This window comes from Polypterus senegalus, chromosome 10, assembly GCF_016835505.1.
Source record: "Polypterus senegalus isolate Bchr_013 chromosome 10, ASM1683550v1, whole genome shotgun sequence".
Classification (NCBI taxonomy): Eukaryota; Metazoa; Chordata; class Cladistia; order Polypteriformes; family Polypteridae; genus Polypterus; species Polypterus senegalus.
Window position 1 is genome coordinate 108002205 of NC_053163.1, and position 22192 is coordinate 108024396.

The 22192-nt window shown below is 36.4% G+C and overlaps 1 protein-coding gene across 1 annotated transcript in view; it reads right to left on the reverse strand.

The window, feature by feature from the left end:
* thoc2 (THO complex 2) overlaps positions 1–22192 on the reverse strand; it is a 133891-nt gene that overhangs the window by 92670 nt on the left and 19029 nt on the right. Inside the window, exons 7-18 of the mRNA XM_039766308.1 lie at positions 20040–20173; positions 19439–19599; positions 18771–18863; positions 17593–17742; positions 16887–17059; positions 14772–14967; positions 10664–10696; positions 8222–8352; positions 7789–7890; positions 6332–6416; positions 3577–3670; positions 2824–2904 (exon numbers count right to left, since the gene is read on the reverse strand). Coding sequence (XP_039622242.1) covers positions 2824–2904; positions 3577–3670; positions 6332–6416; positions 7789–7890; positions 8222–8352; positions 10664–10696; positions 14772–14967; positions 16887–17059; positions 17593–17742; positions 18771–18863; positions 19439–19599; positions 20040–20173 — 1433 coding nt within the window. The remainder of the gene's footprint in view (positions 1–2823; positions 2905–3576; positions 3671–6331; positions 6417–7788; positions 7891–8221; positions 8353–10663; positions 10697–14771; positions 14968–16886; positions 17060–17592; positions 17743–18770; positions 18864–19438; positions 19600–20039; positions 20174–22192) is intronic.

A 22192-nucleotide genomic window follows, 5' to 3' on the forward strand; every position in this document is an offset into this window, starting at 1 on the left:
ATAAAACGCTGCATCCTAGGAACAGAGACAATTTACCAACACAACTTCGCACACCTTTAAATACTGCACACACAATTAAACACTAAAATCCCTAAAGCCTATGAAAAAACTCATAATTCGCGGGCCACCTTAAATTCCTTTGCACCTCTCTATCAGCGACTTTTGTTTCATAAATGTGTTGATCAGCACAAGCAGCAAGCAGCCTGCTATCCTCACTAATGGAGCCGAGTCTGCAACAAGATTCTCAGAGCTCAAGTCTCTGTATCTGGCAGTGAGGTACAATAATATATAGTTATTTGGAATACATATACTTCATGTGTGTTGCGAGTCTATAAAGATTTGTTTAAGTGTAGGATGAAAGGAAATGCAAGGCAAGAAATACTGAACACATACCTAAAGCAGAAACTTTTGCCATGTTATACTAATAATGATGTAAACTGTGTAATGTGTGAAGACTTCAGTGCAAATATTAAATAAACACATGCACTTTTATTCAAGAATATAACCAAAGAAAAAAAATAATTTGATTTACATGTTGCTGTCAATGAGTTTAAAACCCAAACTCAAATGTCAACTGGCAGGAAGTTGCTATGCTGCCCAAAGGTTCCAAGTTCAAGGCTGGGTGCTCTACATTGTGAGTACTGTGCCGTTAGTGTTTTACTATAATATAATAAAAACATAAATTGATTTGAGTCTCTAACAACCGGTGTAAATTTTAGCGATTTGTAAAAAAAAAAAAAAAATATATTGTCACACATGTGCGCATGGGAACCAGCTGAAGGGCCTAAGCACTAGTAATTCTACGCCAGGCCAGGGGGTGGCGGAGTGTACCGACTTTCTCTCTCAGTCCCTTGCAGACCTATCTCGGGAAATCCCGCCTGTTTCCGGGCACAAGGACACCACTCCCAGTTCCGGCATAGATGACGTCACTTCCCTTCCAGCCCCTTAAAACTGCCATCTTGCCTCGGTACAGGCAGTTCTGTTCTGGACTCTGAACTAAGCACATCGTGCTATTTACAACTACTTTTGCAGCCGATTCAATTATACGGGTGGCTGCCCCAAATCTTTATGATGTCTCCGACTCATTCTTATCACAATATATATATTTTTTTTATTCAGTTTTATTCTGTTAGTGACGTTCACATGGTACAATGAACTTGTCTCTCCCACTCTGAGTTAATGGCATTTAACTCCATTCTTTTCACAAAAGCAGCGATGACCACAGTTGGTGCTGCGATTGATAACTGCTCAGAACTATTTGTTGTACCATCAATCAAAGATACAATGTCCCATGACCGCTATCAGACTACCATGCGGCATTTGAGCTTTGACAAGAAAAAAAAAAAAAAAGACACCCATGCAGAACATGTGAAAAATGACAGATCTGCAGCGATCTCGGACATCTGGCAACATTTTGTTGAGAACTGTGTTTTGAGTTACAGCTCAGGGCAAAGACATTCTGAGTCTGTGGTCATAAAGCTTATGGAGCAGTTTTTGGACAAAGGCAGAACCTAACAACAGACAGCTTCTTCGCACCGATTTTGCTGACTAATAGACTGATGCACCATGACACAACTCTGCTTGGCACCATAGATAAAATGGGACTACCATCTGCAGCTAAAGTCGGCTCCATAAGTTTTATGACCACAGACTCAAAATGCCTTTACCCTGAGTTGTAACTCAAAACACAGTTCTCAAAAAAATGCTGCCATATGTCCGAGATCGCAGCACATCTGTCATTTTTCACATGTTCTGCGCAGGTGTCTTTGAAGTCAAAGCACAAATGCCGCATAGTAGTCACAGGACATCGTATCTTTGATTGTAGGTACAACAAATAGTTCTGAGCTGGCATCAATCACAGCAACTGCGGTCATATCGCTGCTCTTGTGAAAAGAATGGAGATAAATGCCATCAACTCAGAGAGGGAGAAGCAAGTTCGTTGTATCACGTGAAAGCCACTGACAGAACAAAACTGAATAATAAAAAAAAAGGCTAACTTTTACACGTACCCAAAATTTACACCGGGTGTTACAGACTCAAATCAATGTATGTTTTTACTATATTATAGTAATAATACTAGCAGCTCAGTACCCAAAACGCAGAGCACCCGGCCTCAAACCCGGAACCTTAGGGTTATAAGGCAGCAGTTCTTACCTGTACACCATTTAAGAATACATAGCAACTTCCTGTCAATTAACATTTGAGCTTGGGTTTGACAGCAACATGAAAATCAAATGATTTTTTTTCTTTGGTTATATTCTTGAATAGAAGTGCACATGTTTATTTAATATTTGGACTAAAGTCTTCACACAGTATAACATGGAAAACGTTTCCGCTTTAGTTATGTGATCAGCATTTCCTGCCTTGCATTTCCTTTCATCCTACACTTACACAAATTGTTGTAGACAAGGAACACATATGAAATGTATGTATTCCAAATAATGATATATTATTTACCCTATAAAAATCCAGGCACCTCACTGCCAGATAATGAGGCTTAAGCTTTGAAAATTTTGCAACAGACTCACCTGCTTCAGTGGAGGGGGATGGGAAAGCAGGCTGCCTGTGAAGGTGCCAATCGAAAGACACATTTACAAAAGACGCTGATAGAGAGGTGTGAAGGTATTTAAGGTGGCCCAGGATTACGAGTTTGTAAAACCAATTAACAACCCTTCCCACTAGACAATCATTTTTCAGTCAGTATAATGAAATCCTTTAAATCTTTCAATCAGCTATGATAGTAACACAACTTCCATCAATATATGATGGAAGTTTAATCATTATATAATTGTATACACTTCCATAAAAAAACTAAGTACTCACTCTGCAACCAGGCAGATATTGTGGTGTCATCATGTTTCATCTTTTCTTTCTCTGGATTTGCCAGTGCCTCAATAATACAATCTTTCCAAAGTGTTAAAGAAAATGTTTAATGCAAAGAAGCAATATAAAAAGAAACATTCATTTGAAAACAATACAAAGCTAATTAAAAAATATCTAAATCTGCTTTTGACAGGTTACAAAAACTCCACACCTTTATGAAAAACATAACATACAAATTGAATAAAACATAAACCTAAATGGATGGCTCAATTTAAAAAAATAATCACAATCACGGAGTATCAGTGGAGTCTTTTTACAATAAGCATTAATTATAAAATATTCTTTCTGACTTCAAGGAAGAAAAAATAAATTATTTTGGGATACTACAATGTTCACCACCAATCAGAGCTGCATGGCAGAAGTGTGAGAGCACCAGGACTGTTTCGTTTCCCTTTGTAAATGTTAATCAAGTCTTGCAGCCAAAATTAAGAGTATACTGAACACGTGTTTTCATATATTGGCTTATTCTTGGTCAAAATAAAATTTATCAATTGCTTCTGAACACATAGTACAGAATATTCAAACACTAAATTACTTGTACATTTGCTATATTTAGAATTTATTACAACATAAATATTTCTCTTTTCAATTCAAACATGCATGTTGTTTATAATGAGAAAGTCACCCCCAAACCCCCAACAATCCACACGCAGTCTCACAAACAAATCTACTACAAACCATTTAATAGGATACAAGCCAAAACATCATAATTTAGAGATGTGAGGTACTTCAGAGAATCTACAACTGGCATAATAAGGTTGTCATACCATTGGATCTGAGAGAGCATCTAAAAAAAAAAATGAGGTTGCAATATTTACAATGATAATCATCCATCTACTGCTGAAAATATACAAAGCAAAATGTCATTCAGCCTGTGAAAGCTATTACTGTCAAACCATTATTTCTCTATTACTCACTAAAGTGGACAATTACTACAACTGTAAAAACTGAATGCTTTAAAAAAAAAACTTTGGTATATTTCACACATTTTATTTACATTTACTGTTTTCACTAAGAAAACCTGCTCAATTTAAGACAAATATATACTCAACTTTCACCGAGATAAAAAAGATTAGCCAACAGTACGTGTATTCTTTATTATTCTTCTTCTGAAATCAGGTTAATCGTATGAACCGTGCACATATTTACTTCTATAATTACTATTGTATTGCCATGAACAGTGTTGGTCAATAAAATTCAAATCCAAAGCACCTTTTTGCAACGAATATGCCGAGTTTGCTGCTGACCTTACCTGGCAAATATTTTCCTGGAAATCCACCATGCGACTGGCTTAGATGTGCATTTTTTCCCCTGAGCCCCATGATGATTTGCAAGGCCAGTGTAATATCACAAACTTCACACATGCATAACCATTTTTCACATTTAAGTCCCGCCCTGAACTGTGTCATGCATGTATGATGTCTCTTGGCAAGTGCATTTCCAGACCATTTCTGCAGTTCTGCCTAACTCGTGATGAAGCGAACTTCATGGTGATCTTGCATTAATTGTCACAAATAATTTTTATTATCCAAACAAAGCGGAAAGCATGGTTAATATCAGTACAAGGATAACAGGCCAGAGTAAGTGTGTTTAATAACAAAAGAGACTCTCTGCTATTGCCTTATAAAATAGTTAAAAGTAAGCAAGTCAGTCTATTTGGCACAAAGTATAATTTGCTAATGAATTTTCTTTATTCTGTTAAGTCTTTAAAGGGTGTTGTGCTTTACACAGGATTGGACAAAATAGTAGTGAAGATGCCCAGGACTACCAGTTTTTAACTGCGGATTTCCGAACTACAAACTCTCAAAGCCTGGCCTAGTCAAATATAACACAAGTAAACACAAAATGCAGTTTTTAAATGATGGTTTTTATTATTTAGGGAGAAAAAAAATCCAAACCTACATGGCCCTGTGTGAAAAAGTAATTGCCCCTTGTTAAAAAATAACCTAACTGTGGTGTATCACACCTGAGTTCAATTTCCGTAGCCACCCCAGGCCTGATTACTGCCACACCTGTTTCAATCAAGAAATCACTTAAATAGGAGCTGCCTGACACAGAGAAGTAGACCAAATGCACCTCAAAAGCTAGACATCATGCCAAGATCCAAAGAAATTCAGGAACAAATGAGAACAAAAGTAATTGAGATCTATCAGTCTAGTAAAGGTTATAAAGCCATTTCTAAAGCTTTGGGACTCCAGCGAACCACAGTGAGAGCCATTATCCACAAATGGCAAAAACATGTTAGAGTGGTGAACCTTCCCAGGAGTGGCCAGCCGACCAAAATTACCCCAAGAGCGCAGAGACGACTCATCCGAGAGGTCACAAAAGACCCCAGGACAACGTCTAAAGAACTGCAGGCCTCACTTGCCTCAATTAAGGTCAGTGTTCACGACTCCACCATAAGAAAGAGACTGGGCAAAAACGGCCTGCATGGCAGATTTCAAGGCGCAAACCACTGTTAAGCAAAAAGAACATTAGGGCTCGTCTCAATTTTGCTAAGAAACATCTCAATGATTGCCAAGACTTTTGGGAAAATACCTTGTGGACTGATGAGACAAAAGTTGAACTTTTGGAAGGCAAACGTCCCATTACATCTGGCGTAAAAGGAACACAGCATTTCAGAAAAAGAACATCATACCAACAGTAAAATATGGTGGTGGTAGTGTGATGGTCTGGGGTTGTTTTGCTGCTTCAGGACCTGGAAGGCTTGCTGTGATAGATGTAACCATGAATTCTACTGTCTACCAAATAATCCTGAAGGAGAATGTCCGGCCATCTGTTCGTCAGCTCAAGCTGAAGCGATCTTGGGTGCTGCAACAGGAGAATGACCCAAAACACACCAGCAAATCCACCTCTGAATGGCTGAAGAAAAACAAAATGAAGACTTTGGAGTGGCCTTGTCAAAGTCCTGACCTGAATCCAATTGAGATGCTATGGCATGACCTTAAAAAGGCGGTTCATGCTAGAAAACCCTCAAATAAAGCTGAATTACAACAATTCTGCAAAGATGAGTGGGCCAAAATTCCTCCAGAGCACTGTAAAAGACTCATTGCAAGTTATCGCAAACGCTTGATTGCAGTTATTGCTGCTAAGGGTGGCCCAACCAGTTATTAGGTTCAGGGGGCAATTACTTTTTCACACAGGGCCATGTAGGTTTGGATTTTTTTTTCTCCCTAAATAATAAAAACCATCATTTAAAAACTGCATTTTGTGTTTACTTGTGTTATATTTGACTAATGGTTAAATGTGTTTGATGATCAGAAACATTTTGTGTGACAAACATGCAAAAGAATAAGAAATCAGGAAGGGGGCAAATAGTTTTTCACACCACTGTATGATATGTATCACTGGTCAATATTACCAAATCCAGCAGAAGATTCCAACATGAGTAACAGCAGCATTGTGGAGACAATAAAAAAAATCCAAATCATCGTAACAATATACCTACATAATCAAACAAAATTGTTGGGTTGCTATGGCTCAGTTTTCCTATCTGCCTTCCAGAAGGCTTCACATTTTCCTTAGTCAGTCGCCTAAGAAAATAAAAATATGATTAAAGTGTTAGAAAAATTAGATCAAACTGGAAATCAATCTACACAAAAAGACTTCCCAATGTGCATTCAATTTATTTTAATAAAACAAAAAATAAATGACAACATAATTATCTTGGGTTAAGGCAAAATTGTAAATGAGACAGGAAATCTGACAAGGCAGCAACAGCAGCCATGCCTCAAGCTCAACACAACTTTAAAAATTGAGAATTTCATGACACTGAACTGTTGAACACACAAATTTTTAAGTTTTTATCTTAAAGTACTCTTCAGTCTCATTCACAGCTGTGTGTTTACAGAGATGTCATTAACAAAGTTCCAAGCAAAATGCCATCCTTGGTTTAAGTCCATGGTTTGAATAGCTTGGACTGACAGCTTGTGTGCTTCACTCATTTCTGCAATGGGCCAGGCTGCTTTTGTTTTTCTACCACATCCCACAGATATGCATGTTAAATACAGTTCTAAACATGCCCGTGGGTATATCTCTAAGTAGGAACTCTGAAAGGCTGCCTCTTTATCTACGTGTGATGTACATTGCATTAGGCAAGAATGAAAATTATGTGTTCAGAGAATCTGTGCTACTACTCCACACCAAATACAACTCATTTCAAAGTTTGGCTGAGATTAAAAGATAGGTACTCTACTTACTGGGGTGAGAAGGGAGATAAGGAACACATCTAATTGTTTTTTGTTGTACATTTGTACACTAAAATTCATAGTCAATTCAAATTCGGGGCCACTTTCATGGAACACGGGAAGCAGCCACACCTGGAGGTGCAGCCAGGAGGTGGACGAAGCGGCCCTGGGAGAAGTGGAAGACAAGGTGGACGAAGCGGCCCTGGGAGAAGTGGAAGACAGAGTGCGACTTGGGGTGATTTTTGTTGGTTTGTGTATGTATTTTGGGACTGTGTTGTGCCTGTGGGGTTCACGGGGAAGACGTGCCCCACAGGTGAAGGAGACATTAAAAGTTCTTTTGTTTATTTTACACCTGCCTCCGTTGTCAGTCTGTTTCAGGTCGGCACCAACCAAGCGCCAGTATCACAACTGATATCAAATTGGAGTTGGATTTTAAATTACAGTGTGGCTGGTTTGTTTGCTAAATGTATGCCCCTAAAATAGTCACTTAACCTGGCCATGCCCCAACTGTAACAAGCAGGCATAAACCGTAATACTGCAGCTTAGCACGTGAAAAGCACCATTAGAAGGTGCTCACTCCAAAAAGTTGCTATATACAATAAATATAAGGAAATGTTGTTTGTATTTTCAATTATTAAGGTCTGGAAGCCTTGGTAATAAACAGCTGCAAAAACACATAAAAATGATTAAGAAATATCATGTGAAAAATATGACGTACTTCATAATATATTTGGCTCGGTCAACAGTCTGGGCTTTCACTTTCACAAGAAGCGGGTGGCTATTGTAAGTTTCATTTTTCCACTGTCCGTATAAACGATACCTGCGTGGATGGAACAAAAACAAACAGAATAAAAACCTATCACTAAAATTCTCTCCAAGACGGATTACCTCTCATAATGATACTAATGATCAGAAGGCTAATTTAGTAAGAATGACTTCACCAGGGGCCAAATAGCAATCAACAATGCTGAGGTCTCTAAAGCCTTTTCTTTAAAAACAAAGAGATTAATTTAATTGTAAGAAGTTATGAGGTTGGGATGGAAGAAGGGGGCAGCAATGCTTATGGAAAACCTACATTATCTAAGGAAGAGTAAAATTCAGCCACAAAATAAAGAATTTTATTTAAATAAATAACTCACACCACCACTTACCTGTGCTGGTAAGGGAACATTTTGAAGAGCCCCCAAAGCTCTTCAGACATGCAGGCATTACAATCCATTAGCGTCAGAGATGGGAGCAAAACCTGGTCAGAAATACTGAGAAAACAGCTCAGCAAGGTCTCCTGCAAGCAAAAAAAAAAAAATGAAAGCCTATAAATATTCAGACCAAAATGGTCTTTCAGGTTTTTTTTGGTTTTTATTTTAATTTTAAAGAGGACATCTTGATTAAAGGGAACTGCTTTAACTGCTGAGAATTAACAAGTAACTATAGCAGGTTATCTTTCCAAAAATTCTTGGCATATTAAAAAAAAAATTACAGAAAGGTAATTAACTACCATTAACATATCTAAAATCCCTGTATTTGTTAAAATTACTAATTAATTCATTTTTAATCCATCCATATTTTTAAGTTACCATAGGAAAAAAAGGCAGAATTAATAATGGTCAAGACTACATGATAAAAAGAAAACTGAAATATCTGACAAGTTTAAAAAGAAGCAACAATTGTCACTATAAAGGACCCTAAAACGGATCTAGACAGCAGACATGTGGTGGGTGCGACAACGTGCTGTATCAGTACAAGTTCCCAACCTCATCCTCCTACTGGATGTTGCTGTTCATGTGACTGTTGTTTAAACATTTCCCAAATGGGCTTCACAGACAAGGAGAAGGGCCCATACAAAGAGAGACTGATGCTACTTTGTTTCGTCCTCAGTTGGGTGTTTAAGCCCCCAACACTGGAATCACTAATCTTTCTTCAGCACTGGTAATAATAACCAATTTAACTGCCCATTCATTCCAAGAACTTGCTGCTGAATAAGTGGCTGTGGGAACGGTTGTTCTTCAAAATCGCATGGAATTGGACACGACACTATCCTCTCAAGGAAAAATGCATGATGTTGTTGGTTCCCAGTGTTGCACATACATTCCAGATGCTTCTCATACTACTACAGACATGACTGTTTATATGCAAAATAAAGCATGTGGAGCAGGAGGTTCAAACAATGGTGTTCTTTTCAGAAAAGAATTAAGAGACTGTTTTTTGGAACATGGAGCTATACATTGCTAAAGTGAATTTTACATATATTGTTATGTTCAGTGGATTGATTATATGTTTCCTTTGTATGTTTCTTGAAAAGTCTTTACATTAGCATTTAAACCTATGCGTTCTTCAATCTGCACTAGAATAAAATTCTTCTGTAATATCACTACCACATTCACATTTTCTGGACTTTTAACATAAAATAGATATTGTGTATCTGAAAAAGTAAAAGGGGATGGTGTGAAAGAATGTATGCTCAATTTCTATGCGTTTATCCTGTCACTAAGAAAATATACAGTATGTTGTTGTTTAACAATAAGTAATGAACTGGGTTTCATGTATGTTATATAGTTTCATACTTGTTACTTTCTTTAACTTGCAACTAAATCTGTATCTTTATAGTTACTTATTAAATATATCATAATATATTTTCACAGGGAGTCTGTAGAGGTCTGTGAAGGTAAATGAGTTTCAAGGACAGGCAGTTACTAATAAGACAATTAATGATCTCTGCAAGCAATTAAACTCACATTACCTAACTAAGGGTCAACAGACATAACCTAACTCTTGTTGGTATGAAGAAAGCAGGTTGACTTTGAAGATGGCAAGAGATGGCTTTGACGACTTGGAGATATTGAAGCTATAAAAGTGGAGACTGCTTTACCAATAGGATTCAAGACTGTTAAAATATTGTGGCTTATTTTCTCCCACAATTGTAAGAGATTATGTGAGAATAACCAGCAATGTACTGCCATTCCATTTAGGTTTGGTTCCAGCTTTGCATCCAATACTGGCCTCAAGAATCCAGCACAGTAATTTTAAGATTGGAATAAATGAGTTTGATGGATGGATGGATGAATAAAAACTCTAAACATTATGATTTAAGAAAAAGAAATAAGAATTTTCTGCAACAAAAAGGCATTGGTTATAAACTATTGACAAGATTTATCATACTAAAATAATTCATATCTCACATACTATAGCTGTTGAACAAATACATCTAAACTAATTGATTACTCAAAGAATACAGTGTTCATGAAAAAACAATGAATCAAGTCTGCTGAGGTTGTAATTTTTTTCATTTAAATCTAAAACTACACATTTATAAATCTAAAAGAGCTAAAAACAGTATGAGCATTCATGTATTATTTAAAAATGTGGCAGTGCATTTCTGTCCTGAAAAAGAGCATGTAATTAATATTTACTAACCACAATTAACATTTATCTCCCTTATCATTAAAATTAAGGAAACCACTTCATTAGAACTGCATTTCAATGATTTCCTGCAATTATTTTCAACTGAGAAGGAAATTTTCTACATGCTCCAAAAGTTTAAATCTAGCTTATTTGTTGCCCAACGTAGATATGGATAAACAAGAAAGGCGGCTTACTATTTTTCCTTTGTCATCTTGTTTGTTGTCACTCTGAAATTACAATGAAAACAAAACAAGCTTAAAATATAAAATGAGTAAAATATACATTTAACCAGAAGCATAAAAACAAGCAAAGTAATCTTGTTTAAGATAAATGAAAATGACAAAATGGACAGGTACAGAAAAAACACAAGAAAGGCAACACTGTAAGAAGTTAATGTTAATTATATCTAAATTATCAAAAATGCAACAATCTATGGCAAAAAAAACAACTTTTTGCTGCCATTTACCTTACTAGTTATAATAAAATAAAAACTTTTTCTAGAGGTCTTGGCATTTATAATGGCAAAAAACGATGTGCACTATTTATTGTCAATGATTCTGGGAAATATCTGGTAACAATTTAAACAATCTAAGGTTGTATCATACTAGCACTATATATTAAAGAAACACATATGTAGGTAATTAAAGACCAGGGCATTAAGCACATACCGATTCATTCCTTTAATAAAGGAAAAATCAGTAAACAGTTCACTAAGGTCTGAGGAAGCGTCCTAGTAAAGCATGCTGCTTAATGAAATGATATGCATGATGACATGCAGCTATAAATTATCTTTACACATTATGGTGATTAAAATATGCTCAAAAATAAATATGGAGATGAGAAATTAACAGTGTTAAGGATTACATAAATGCAATTGTTATCTGAAACAGTGATTTGTTATATTCCTTTGCTTTTATTTCACTTTGCTGTGCATTTTAACATCTAGGACAGTAATAACGGAGTGACATATAGTAATCGGTAAGTGAATGATATAATGTCATTTTAAGGTAAAAATTTGTTACTTGAGATCTGTGTGGAGTGATATATATGCAATATTTTTTCTTCTGCTTTATTGTGTTGTTCCAATGTAAGCAAACAAAACAAACATGTGAATACCAAAGCATTTGGTTTTTGGGAGACGTGGTGCATTTTCTGAAAGAAGCGCATGGATGCCAGTATTTCCGGCCATCATGATGCTGCAGAACTTCAATGCAGAGAGAAAAAAAAAAGAGCAGCCTCCTTCCCAATGTATTGAGATCCTGTATACTGTACATGAGTATTTGGCTGTACTTCTCAACTGAGAGCACAAGAGCTGGCACGGTATTATAGAACCTCTGCTTCTCATTCTGGGGGTGAGGGAAAGGCATAAGACCCCTGCATCTAAATGTGTACCCACTATTACCTGGCACATAGGACATGATTGCAAAATTACAGACCATATCAAATTAGGATTCAGCAAGTTACATAAACAGCAAGATAGCCACCAAATCAGTACCATCACATCTGCATGTAGCTACTTTGCCTCAAAATAAACTAATCACGGGCTGACCCAGGCCACTTAGCCACAAGATTTGTCGGTCTCAATTGGGCATCACAGATGACTTGTGCATTAATGAAATTTAACTGCTTCTGGTTAACAAAAGCAGTGTCATTCACCCTAGGTGCCTTTATCACAACAGGAGTGCAATAAAGTGCTCTTATTACATGAGGAGACCAAGCTCCATTGAAAATTGTGTTTTTATGTTGGCAAAAACATTGTTATATCAGTATACATAGTTGGAAACTTGTTATGGGTAAATTCTGCATTAACATTAGGATGTTTTTCTTTGCACAGAAAACCATAGACACATGGAATAAGCTACCAAGCAGTGTAGCGCATAGTAGGACTTTAGGGACTTGCAAAACTAGATTGTGTCTCTCTATATAAAAGAAAATCCTGGAATGGAAAAGCAAGGCAACGATACGTGATCTTCTGGGAAGTTCTCGAAAGACATTTTAAAGACCCGCAAGACAAAAAAAAGACTGGCAACAGAGCATCTCTCGGGGACTGTAAACATGAGATTTGGTGCCAAGAGATTGTCCCAGGGCAGTCTCACGGGGACGTGGAACACAAAAGTTTTGCAAGACACACCCTTCTTATCAAATAAGAGCTCGGGCAGCCAGCAAAAGCAAAACATTCAGTCATGTAGAGTCACGTGGCACACACAGACCCTGTGCTCTCAGCAAAGAAAGAGCAGCGCGGAGAAAAGAGACCCATATGCAGACAAAAGGTATAGAATATGAAAGCAGTAACAGTCGAAAGTATTTTAGCATCCCAGCCAAGCTGAAGCCTTTTTTGTTTTAAGTCACTGTTAGGTCCGTTAGAGGGAGGGCAGAGTACAGCACGGAAGACTGATAGCTGGGTGCTGATTGATGCGGTAAGGGGGAGGCGAGACCCGTGGGAGGAGGGGTTGATAGCTGGGTGCTGAGTGATGCGGTAAGGAAGAAGCGAGACCCATGAGAGGAGGGGTTGGAGAGGGTGCTAGAAAGTTGTGTATCTGGAAAACCAAACACGGGGGATGGCGAGCAATGCAAGCAGGGGGCTTCGCCCCCTAGTTATTTTACAAGATTAAATGGATAGATATGGTGAGCTTTGTTGGGCTGAATTGCCTGTTCTAGTCTAGATTGTTCTAATGTATGTAAACATACCTACACCATATGAAAACTGAACGTAGTGCCTCGCTGGTCGATTAATGGATTCCAGCACAGCAGGCTTGATGTACTTGAGCTAGGCAGAGATATTGCTGGCCTGTTGGCCAGTTCCCTGAAATGTGTCAAAAAGTAGCCTATATAAACTAACGAGAAAAACAAAGTTCTTTTGTACAAAAACCCAGCATTGGCACTCTAAAAAGGCAAATAAAATCTACACAAATTATACAGACAAGTCGTCATTTAGTTGATTTGGCTGCATTTCCCAACTGGATCAAGGGTGTCAACATTCCCCAGTTTCTCCAAACTACTGCATACAGGTGGGTCAGAGTTGCCATAAATACACGTACATTCTCCAGTTAGGCTTCCTTTTAGAAATGCTGTCTTTTGCAAGGAAAGCTGTGAATGTGCTGTTTTACTCTTTTTTTGTGCATACACAAGTATTATAAATCTGACCCCAAGAGTCAATTACCCAGTATACAGTAAGTTGTATCAAAAATAAATTTGTTCGGGGGAAAAAAAATGCATCTCTAAAACCCCACAAAGAAAAAAAAATGTATTTCATTTTAGTAAAGTTCAAATTCTGCCAGTGGTAAACAAATGAACTACAAGCAAATAATAAATTACAATAAAAATGAAAATTCATAAACAGATCCAAAAATGAAAGAAAAAAACAAAAACAAAAACCAAAAAAAGAAACCACACACCTCTACGACTAATAATATTAATATTTTCCAAACTCGTCGCAAATTTATTTAATGGCTGATGAAAGCTCAAGTCAGGGGAAAAAAAAAACAATGCAACTACTATTATTGAATGACGCTCTTAACGATTCTTTTGGAAATGTATACACCTTGACAATTGGCATCTTGACCTCAGATAGACACCTTCTACTGTCTTATTTGGCAATCCCCTCAGCTGCAAGCAGCATAATCAGACATGTGTTTAGTTTGATAAGTAATAACAGGAGCAGTTGGCTAAGGAAGACTTTACAGCTTAAAACTAAGCTTTCACTAGAACATCATAAATAATATATCCCTAATTTAACACATTTTCTAAATGTTTCCTATTGCACAATAAGTTAAATTGCTAAAGCTAACCACAAAAATCAAGATTTTACATTCACATAAGAACTTTACGAATATACCAGTCGTCATAATACGATAGCACATTATTGTTAAGGACACAATGGCATACAGAATAAGACTTTTCTCCAATGTGAAAATTAATTTTAATACACTTAGAAAAGCATCTCTACATTCAGCTGTCTAGTCCTCAAAGAAGTTAAGATGGCAATAATGAGCACCTTCTCTTTGCATCTCATTAATCTTTTTTGAAGAAGATAGATCTTCAGCAAGCAGGTTGTAATTAGTGAAATGATTAACTTTAAACAGAAGCATACTACATGACTAGTATAATTGAACTATAGTTTTTTTTACCATTTTGGAAGTGGTTTGAACTTAAACTTTTCTATCTTAAAAAAATATCAAAAATTGTATTAAACAAGAATATTTCTGAAAACTGAAATGACAAACTACTGTGTATTATAACTGGTCACTGTATATAAGGCATGAAGATCATAATGCGAGTCCTAGAAATTAGATAAAGCCATACCTCCTTCATGAAGCCTTTTCCTAAACGAACAATCTTTGCAAATAAAATAGGATCATGAGAAAGATGAGGACCAAGGTAACACAACATGATGAAAACCTCTTTCCTCAACTCTTCAAATGTCTCAACTGGTTTTGGAGCTTTCTTATTTTTAAGAGGGCAAATGGTGGCTCCTTTTGCACCCTTAGGCACTCCAGCTCTACAAAAAAAAAAAAAAAAGTATTTTTAATTAATTACTAATACAATGGTTCTAGATAATATTTTGCTTTGAAAGGTTACACATTTTTTTTGTTTTTATATAAATCAATATAGTTAAAATAGTGGAAACGGTCAAAGAGCTGTATTTAACATTATACAACAATAGCAATAAAACCAGAAGAGTGAATTTTCTATATTGCTATTAAAAGACAAAGATTACAATAATGGGCTTTGACCTCAATTCTAAAAAAGTAGGGACACTGTGAAATGTAAATAAAAACAGAATGCAATGATTTGCAAATATCATACACCCATATTTTATTCACAATAGAACATAAAACATATATTAAATGTTGAAACTGAGACATTTTACCATTTCATGAAAAATATTAGCTCGTTATGAATTTGATGGCATCAACACATCTGAAGAAAGTTGGGACGGGGCAACAAAATGCTAGATTAATTAGCAACAGGTCAGTAACATGATTGGGTATAAAAAGAGCATATTAAAGAGACAGAGACTCCTTTAGAAGTAAAGATGGACAGAGTTTAAAGAGACAGAGACTCCTTTAGAAGTAAAGATGGACAGAGTTTCACCAATCTGCAAAAAAAACTGCATCTACTAATCGTGGAACAATTTCACAATAATGTTCCTCAACATAAATGGCGAAGACTTTGAATTTGTCATCATCTAGAGTACATAATATCATCCAAAGATCTGGATAATCTGGAGAAATCTCTGCGTGCAGCGGACAAGACCGAAAATCAATATTGCATGCCAGTGATCTTCGGGCCCTCAGGTATTAAAAACATGCATGATTTTGACATGGAATACACTGCATGGGCTCAGAACACTTCCAGAAATCATTGTTGAACACAGTTCTCCATGTCATCTATAAATGGAGGTTAAAGCTCTATCATGCAAAGAAGCAGCTAGATTTGAACATGACCCAGAAATGCCACCATCTTCTCTGGGCCAAAGATCATTTAAAATGGACTAAAGTAAAGTGGAAAATTGTTCTGTGTTTGGATAAATCGTAAGTTGAAATTCTTTTTGGAAAACATGGATGCTGTGTCCTCTGGACTACAGAGAGGGACCATCTGGCTCGTTATCAGTGGTCAGTTCAAAAGCCTGCATCTCTGATAACAGCCTATGGAATTGGCAGCTTGCACATCTGAAAAGGCACCATTAATGCGGAAAGGTAGATACAGCAACATATGCTCCCATCCAGATGCCATCTTTTTCAGAGAAGGCCTTGCATATTTCAGCACGACAATGGTAAACCACACATTGCATTTATTCCAACAGCATGGCTTTGTAGTAGAAGAGTTTGAGTGCTGAACAGGACTGTCTGCAGTTCAGATTTTTCACCAACTGAAAACAATTTGTGCATCATTATATGAAAAATACAACAAAGACGGCGAGGCTTGTGCAGCTAGAATCCTATATCAGACAAGAATGGGACAACATTCCTCTCCCAAAGTCCAGTAACTGGTAATCTGAATTTCCACACTGTTATTAGAGGGGATGTGACACAATGGTAAAATTGGCCCTGTTCAACATTTTTGAAACGTGCTGCTGTGCCACCAAATTCAAAATGACCCGATTTTTTTTCTTAAAATGGTACATTTTCTCAGTTTAAACATTTAATGTTTTCTGTGTTCTATTGTGAATAGAATATGGATTTATGAGATTTGCAAACCACTGCATTGTTTACATTTACATTTTACACAGCGCCCCAACTTTTCAGAATTGGGGTTGTATTTATATAAATCACTATAGTTAAAATAGTGAAAATGGTCAAAGAGATACAATTAACATTAGAAATTATAATAAATCTAGTTGAATGAAATTGCATACAAAAATGATTAAAACACAAAGATTAAAATACGGGGTTTCCCATGTATATGATTTACTACCTTCGGTACAAAGGTTCAATGATTATATGAATAAGCTGGCACAATGCAAGTGCTATAGATTTATGTGATGTAGCATAAAATGGAGGCATCTGGTCCATAATGGTCTGTGCATGTTGCCAGTCACCAATCCTAAGTAATGCTTCTAGGAGTCCAAGCTTTTGGTTGTCTGGTGGCTGTAAAAAGAAATATTTGACATTAACAGCATCCAACAGAACAAATGCTTTCAATACAAATAATTTAGCAAAGATAAACACCAAATTACACCCGAGATAAATTAAACTTTCTAAATATTTGTGAGATGACAGAGCAACAACATTCATGAAATAAAGTAGCATTTAGCTTCGGTTTTGATAAGGATAATTAAGCTGATACATTGCTGTATGTAATCAAATGTTTGAGTCTGTGCTCAGAAGTATTTTGGGTTGCTGCATAGCATAAAACTTTCAAAGTACAGCTTTGAGACTTGTTGAATCTTTCACTTATGACCTCAGGGCATAATCCAATTTATTAACAATTAACCATAACATATCAAACATCAAAGAAAAATTTGTAACTAACAAGTAGTTTTTAAGATTTAAAATAATAATTATTTTTTAAAATATAAGACTAATAAAAATCATTAGAAGAATGTCAAGTATTAACTATACATCAAATTAAAATTAATAGACAATGAAAATAACCAAAAACCATGTGCAATAATGCATGCCTTCTCATTCTTTTCTTCTTCCTTTTCTTTTTCCTTCTCCTCTGTCTTTTCTGAAGGAACCACAACCATTGTAAGTTTTCGTGCAATCTGTTTTGCCTCCATGATCTCCCGTTTGTGTTCTTCCAATATACTTGAATCAGCAGGAAGAAGCTAGAAAACATAGAGTAGTTTAATACCATAACAGAAAGACATGAAGAGGCTAAGGGTGTACTCATACTAGGCTAGTTTGTTCCATACCATGCCTAAGCGCGATTCCACCCCCTCCGCTGGCCTGCACTCACAGTGTGCTTAATTTTCTGCACCCAGGCACTCTTTGTTCATAACCGTGCAACTTTGTGTAAAGTGCAAACAAGACCCGAACACCAAGTGACAGCATTCACATCAAAATGATTTTACTTTTGTGGTTGTTTTGGAGTCTTGTACGGCAGCATAAAACTCAACCCTCTCACATATTTATTGATTGTGTAATGCAGCATTTTGCATGTACGAGGAGAATTGTATGATTACAAATGATGGTAAGGGAGGAATTTGTAGATTTTTTTGCCAAATACAATTCATGTTTATTGGTAAGGTGAGAATAAAAACCTGTTTTTTAACTCAAAAAATACAGAATGAAATGAGAATTGCACTGACTTGTTGCATCAACATCATGTCTGTTTCAAGTGCTCAGGCACATACAGCGATTGTACTGTTCCTGAATGCTATCAAACCGTGCTCGGGCCCACCTCTTCTAAGTGGGTCAGGGCACGGAATGGTTGCCCCGGCACGAAGAGATCACACTAGTCAAATGAACTAGACTTTGTGGGGATACACGTGGACAAACTTGCTCAGGTACTGAATTAATTGCCAGTTAATACCCTAAAAACACCGCTTTAGTCAAAACATGTCTAAAACCCTAATGCCTATAAACAAATCTCTTACGTAAAATATTTTAATAATAAATTGAGAAAAAATGTTTTTATATTTATGTCTATGGGTCCCAATAGGGCCCAGAAATACTAATCACACTTGATGTTGCACTATTATAAGAATGCCCTATCTTCAAATTAGCAACCAATGTAATTAAGAAAGACCAGAGTACCTTTCCAGTAAGGCCCTAATACACTTAATAAGAAAAAAATTGACATTTAAGCAAAACTCTATTTACAATAAAATAATGAATTTTATATAATGCTTACATGTACATAGAGATCTTCCAGGTCAATTAAGTGCTGTTGCAGCAGCGCTGCAGCCACATGATAAAGTGATAAGGGAGTTTCCCCGTTAGGCTCCTAAAATAAAGCAAACAACTCAATCTCAAAATATTTCACATAGATTATTCCATAAATATTGTTTATACTGTAAATGTAATTCACATGGAACCAGATACACTACTACTGTAAAGGTATTCTTTGACAGTTTCATTAAACGATTAGAAAAACGTTTGCCCAGTTCATCACAGTAAATAGTTCCTGCAATAAAGAGGGATTCGTACTCTTTTTGTATAATGGGTCTTCAGAAAAACTACAAATGATACATCCATGAGGACTCTATGTACAACGTTAATTAATATTACATAGGCAAATCAACTGGGAAACCATTGAAAAAAATCATCATACTTAAAACACAATTTGCTTATATAATGAGTATAAAGCCTGGACAAGAAATATACTTTAACATATGACTCCAGCAAATTAATCTAAATTCAATTCTTACTCACAAAGCGCAACTATGCTCATTAAAAACAGTTTAATATTTAAATCAGCAGGCGAGAAAAACGTTTCCCACACAATGCTTAAAGTAATGCATGTTTCTATTACATGATCAAAGTACCACTGTGGCACAATCACATAAAAGAAATGCTTACCTGGTAAAATTTGAACTTAAATCCTAAAATATGACACAGTGTTTGTGGTTCACACATGTAAGATTTTATGAGAGGTATGAAGAATTCATCTTGATCTGATCTACATTCATATACCTCCAAAATAATATCCAGTACCCGATTTGGATCCAAATTAAAGCATCCTGGGGACAAAAATACTCAATTAAAAAGGATTTTATCAGTGTATGGCTTTAAATACTCTTCATTTACCATAAAATAAACATTGTTCATTATCTTTACTGTACACAAGATCCATGGTCAACACAGCATGGTTATAAATCATAAATCCCACTATGAAAAAAACAACTTTACCAGAGCTCACGGTGACAAGCAATCACTATTGTATACCTCTATGACACACCAAATTAAACAAAAAAAAAAACACCAAAAACTATGGCTTCAAATAAGTGGTCAAAAACTGATCAAATTTTACAAAAAAATGTGAAGTTTACACTTTGTAAAAGAATGGCCTAAGAATGGATACACAGGAAGTTACTATACATGACACACGTAGACAGAATAAAAGATTAATATGTTTTCACAAATACAATAAGCAACATAGTAGCAACCACAGAATTCTTACCTATTAATGATTTGATGCTCTCCAAGATTAATTCACTGGTGATGTTCCCAGAAAGGTCCTGTCCAAGCTCTGTTATTAATTTGGCATATCCTTCATTCTCTTCTCTCAGCAAGTTAAACTTCTGCTGTTTATAACTGATTTAAAATACAATTCACTTATCTCTCAGAATACATGCTATATTATATAGAAATAAATAAAACACACACCAAAATGCATCACTGGCCAAACTGTACATTTCACAGAAAGATTCCAAAATTTGTCATCTCATTTTCAGTTTTCCCATAATAATTTCATTTGCTAGATTTTTATGCATCTTCTATTGTTTTATTTTTTTTAACTACTTGTGGTCTGAGACTCAAGGACTGTGTCTCTGATACAGACATGAGCAACACTGGAGAAAGAAGGAACAGTCCCGTCTCCTTTACTCTTCACTCTGTGCACCTTCAACTACAAATCTAACATCAGCTCATGTCACTTGAAGAATTCTCAGATTCCCCATTTATGGGGTGTACTGATAAGGGCAATGAGACAGAGTAAAGGACTGAGGTGAACAACTTTGTTTCGCGGTGCAAAGAGATTTACCTGCAACCTAACATAAGCAAAACCAAGGAAGTGGTTATTGACTTTCACAGCACCAAACAGCTTCTATGTCTGGTCATTACCTAGGGAGTGGATGTTGAGGAGGTTCACATCAATGACAGGGTGGACTCAATGCAGAGGAACTATATAAGAAAGGACAGGGCAGGCTCTTTTTCCTTAGGACACTACATTCCTTTAATGGGTGAAGTGACATTCTTCATATATACAAATCTGTGACGGCCACTGCAATTTTCTACACTGTGGTGTGCTAGGTTGGTAACACCATTTCAAGAGAGGAACACTGAATTAACAAGCTAATCAAAAAGCAGGCTCAATTATAGGATGCTCTCTTGAACTCCTGGAAGTAATAGTAAAAAGGAGACAAAACAAAACTGAGGGCCATTATGAACAATGCTGCACATCCTCTCTCTGAAACACTAACACTGAGGACGGTCAGCCAATGAATATACAGCAAAAGTGTTTCAAGAAACACTACTGGGGCTCCTTTATATCAACAGCAATACGAATAATGCGTCACTGTGACTGCCACAACTGAAGTTTTTTCTTTTCCCTTTTTAAAATTTTCTTCCTTTTTAGCCATTCTGGTGTGTTTGCAGACAACAGATAAATATAACTATATACATAATAAATGTAAAGATATAAAGATTAATATATAGATATTATAAATATATACACCCACACAAATCATCTATTTACAGTGGGATGCAAAAGTTTGGGCAACCTTGTTAATAGTCATTATTTTCCTGTATAAATCGTTGGTTGTTACAATAGTATAAATATATGTTAAATATATCATATAGGAGACACACACAGTGATATTTGAGAAGTGAAATGAAGTTTATGGGATTTACAGAAAGTGTGCAATAATTGTTCAAACAAAATCAGGCAGGTGCATAAATTTGGGCACCGTTGTCATTTTATTGATTCCAAAACCTTTAGAACTAATTATTGGAACTCAAATTGGCTTGGTAAGCTCAGTGACCCCTGACCTACATACAGAGGTGAATTCTATAATGAGAAAGAGTATTTAAGGGGGTCAATTGTAAGTTTCCCTCCTCCTTTAATTTTCTCTGAAGAGTAGCAACATGGGGGTCACAAAACAACTCTCAAATGACCTGAAGACAAAGATTGTTCACCATCATGGTTTAGGGGAAGGATACAGAAAGCTGTCCCAGAGATTTAAGCTGTCTGCTTCCACAGTTAGGAACATATTGAGGAAATGGAAGACCACAGGCTCAGTTCAAGTTAAGGCTCGAAGTGGCAGACCAAGAAAGATTTTGGATAGACAGAAGCGACGAATGGTGAGAACAGTCAGAGTCAACCCACAGACCAGCACCAAAGACCTACAACATCATCTTGCAGCAGATGGAGTCACTGTGCATCGTTGAACCATTCGGTGCACTTTACACAAGGAGATGCTGTATGCGAGAGTGATGCAGACGAAGCCTTTTCTGCCCACAGCACAAACAGAGCCGCTTGAGGTATGCTCAAGCACATTTGGACAAGCCAGCTTCATTTTGGAATAAGGTGCTGTGGACTGATGAAACTAAAAT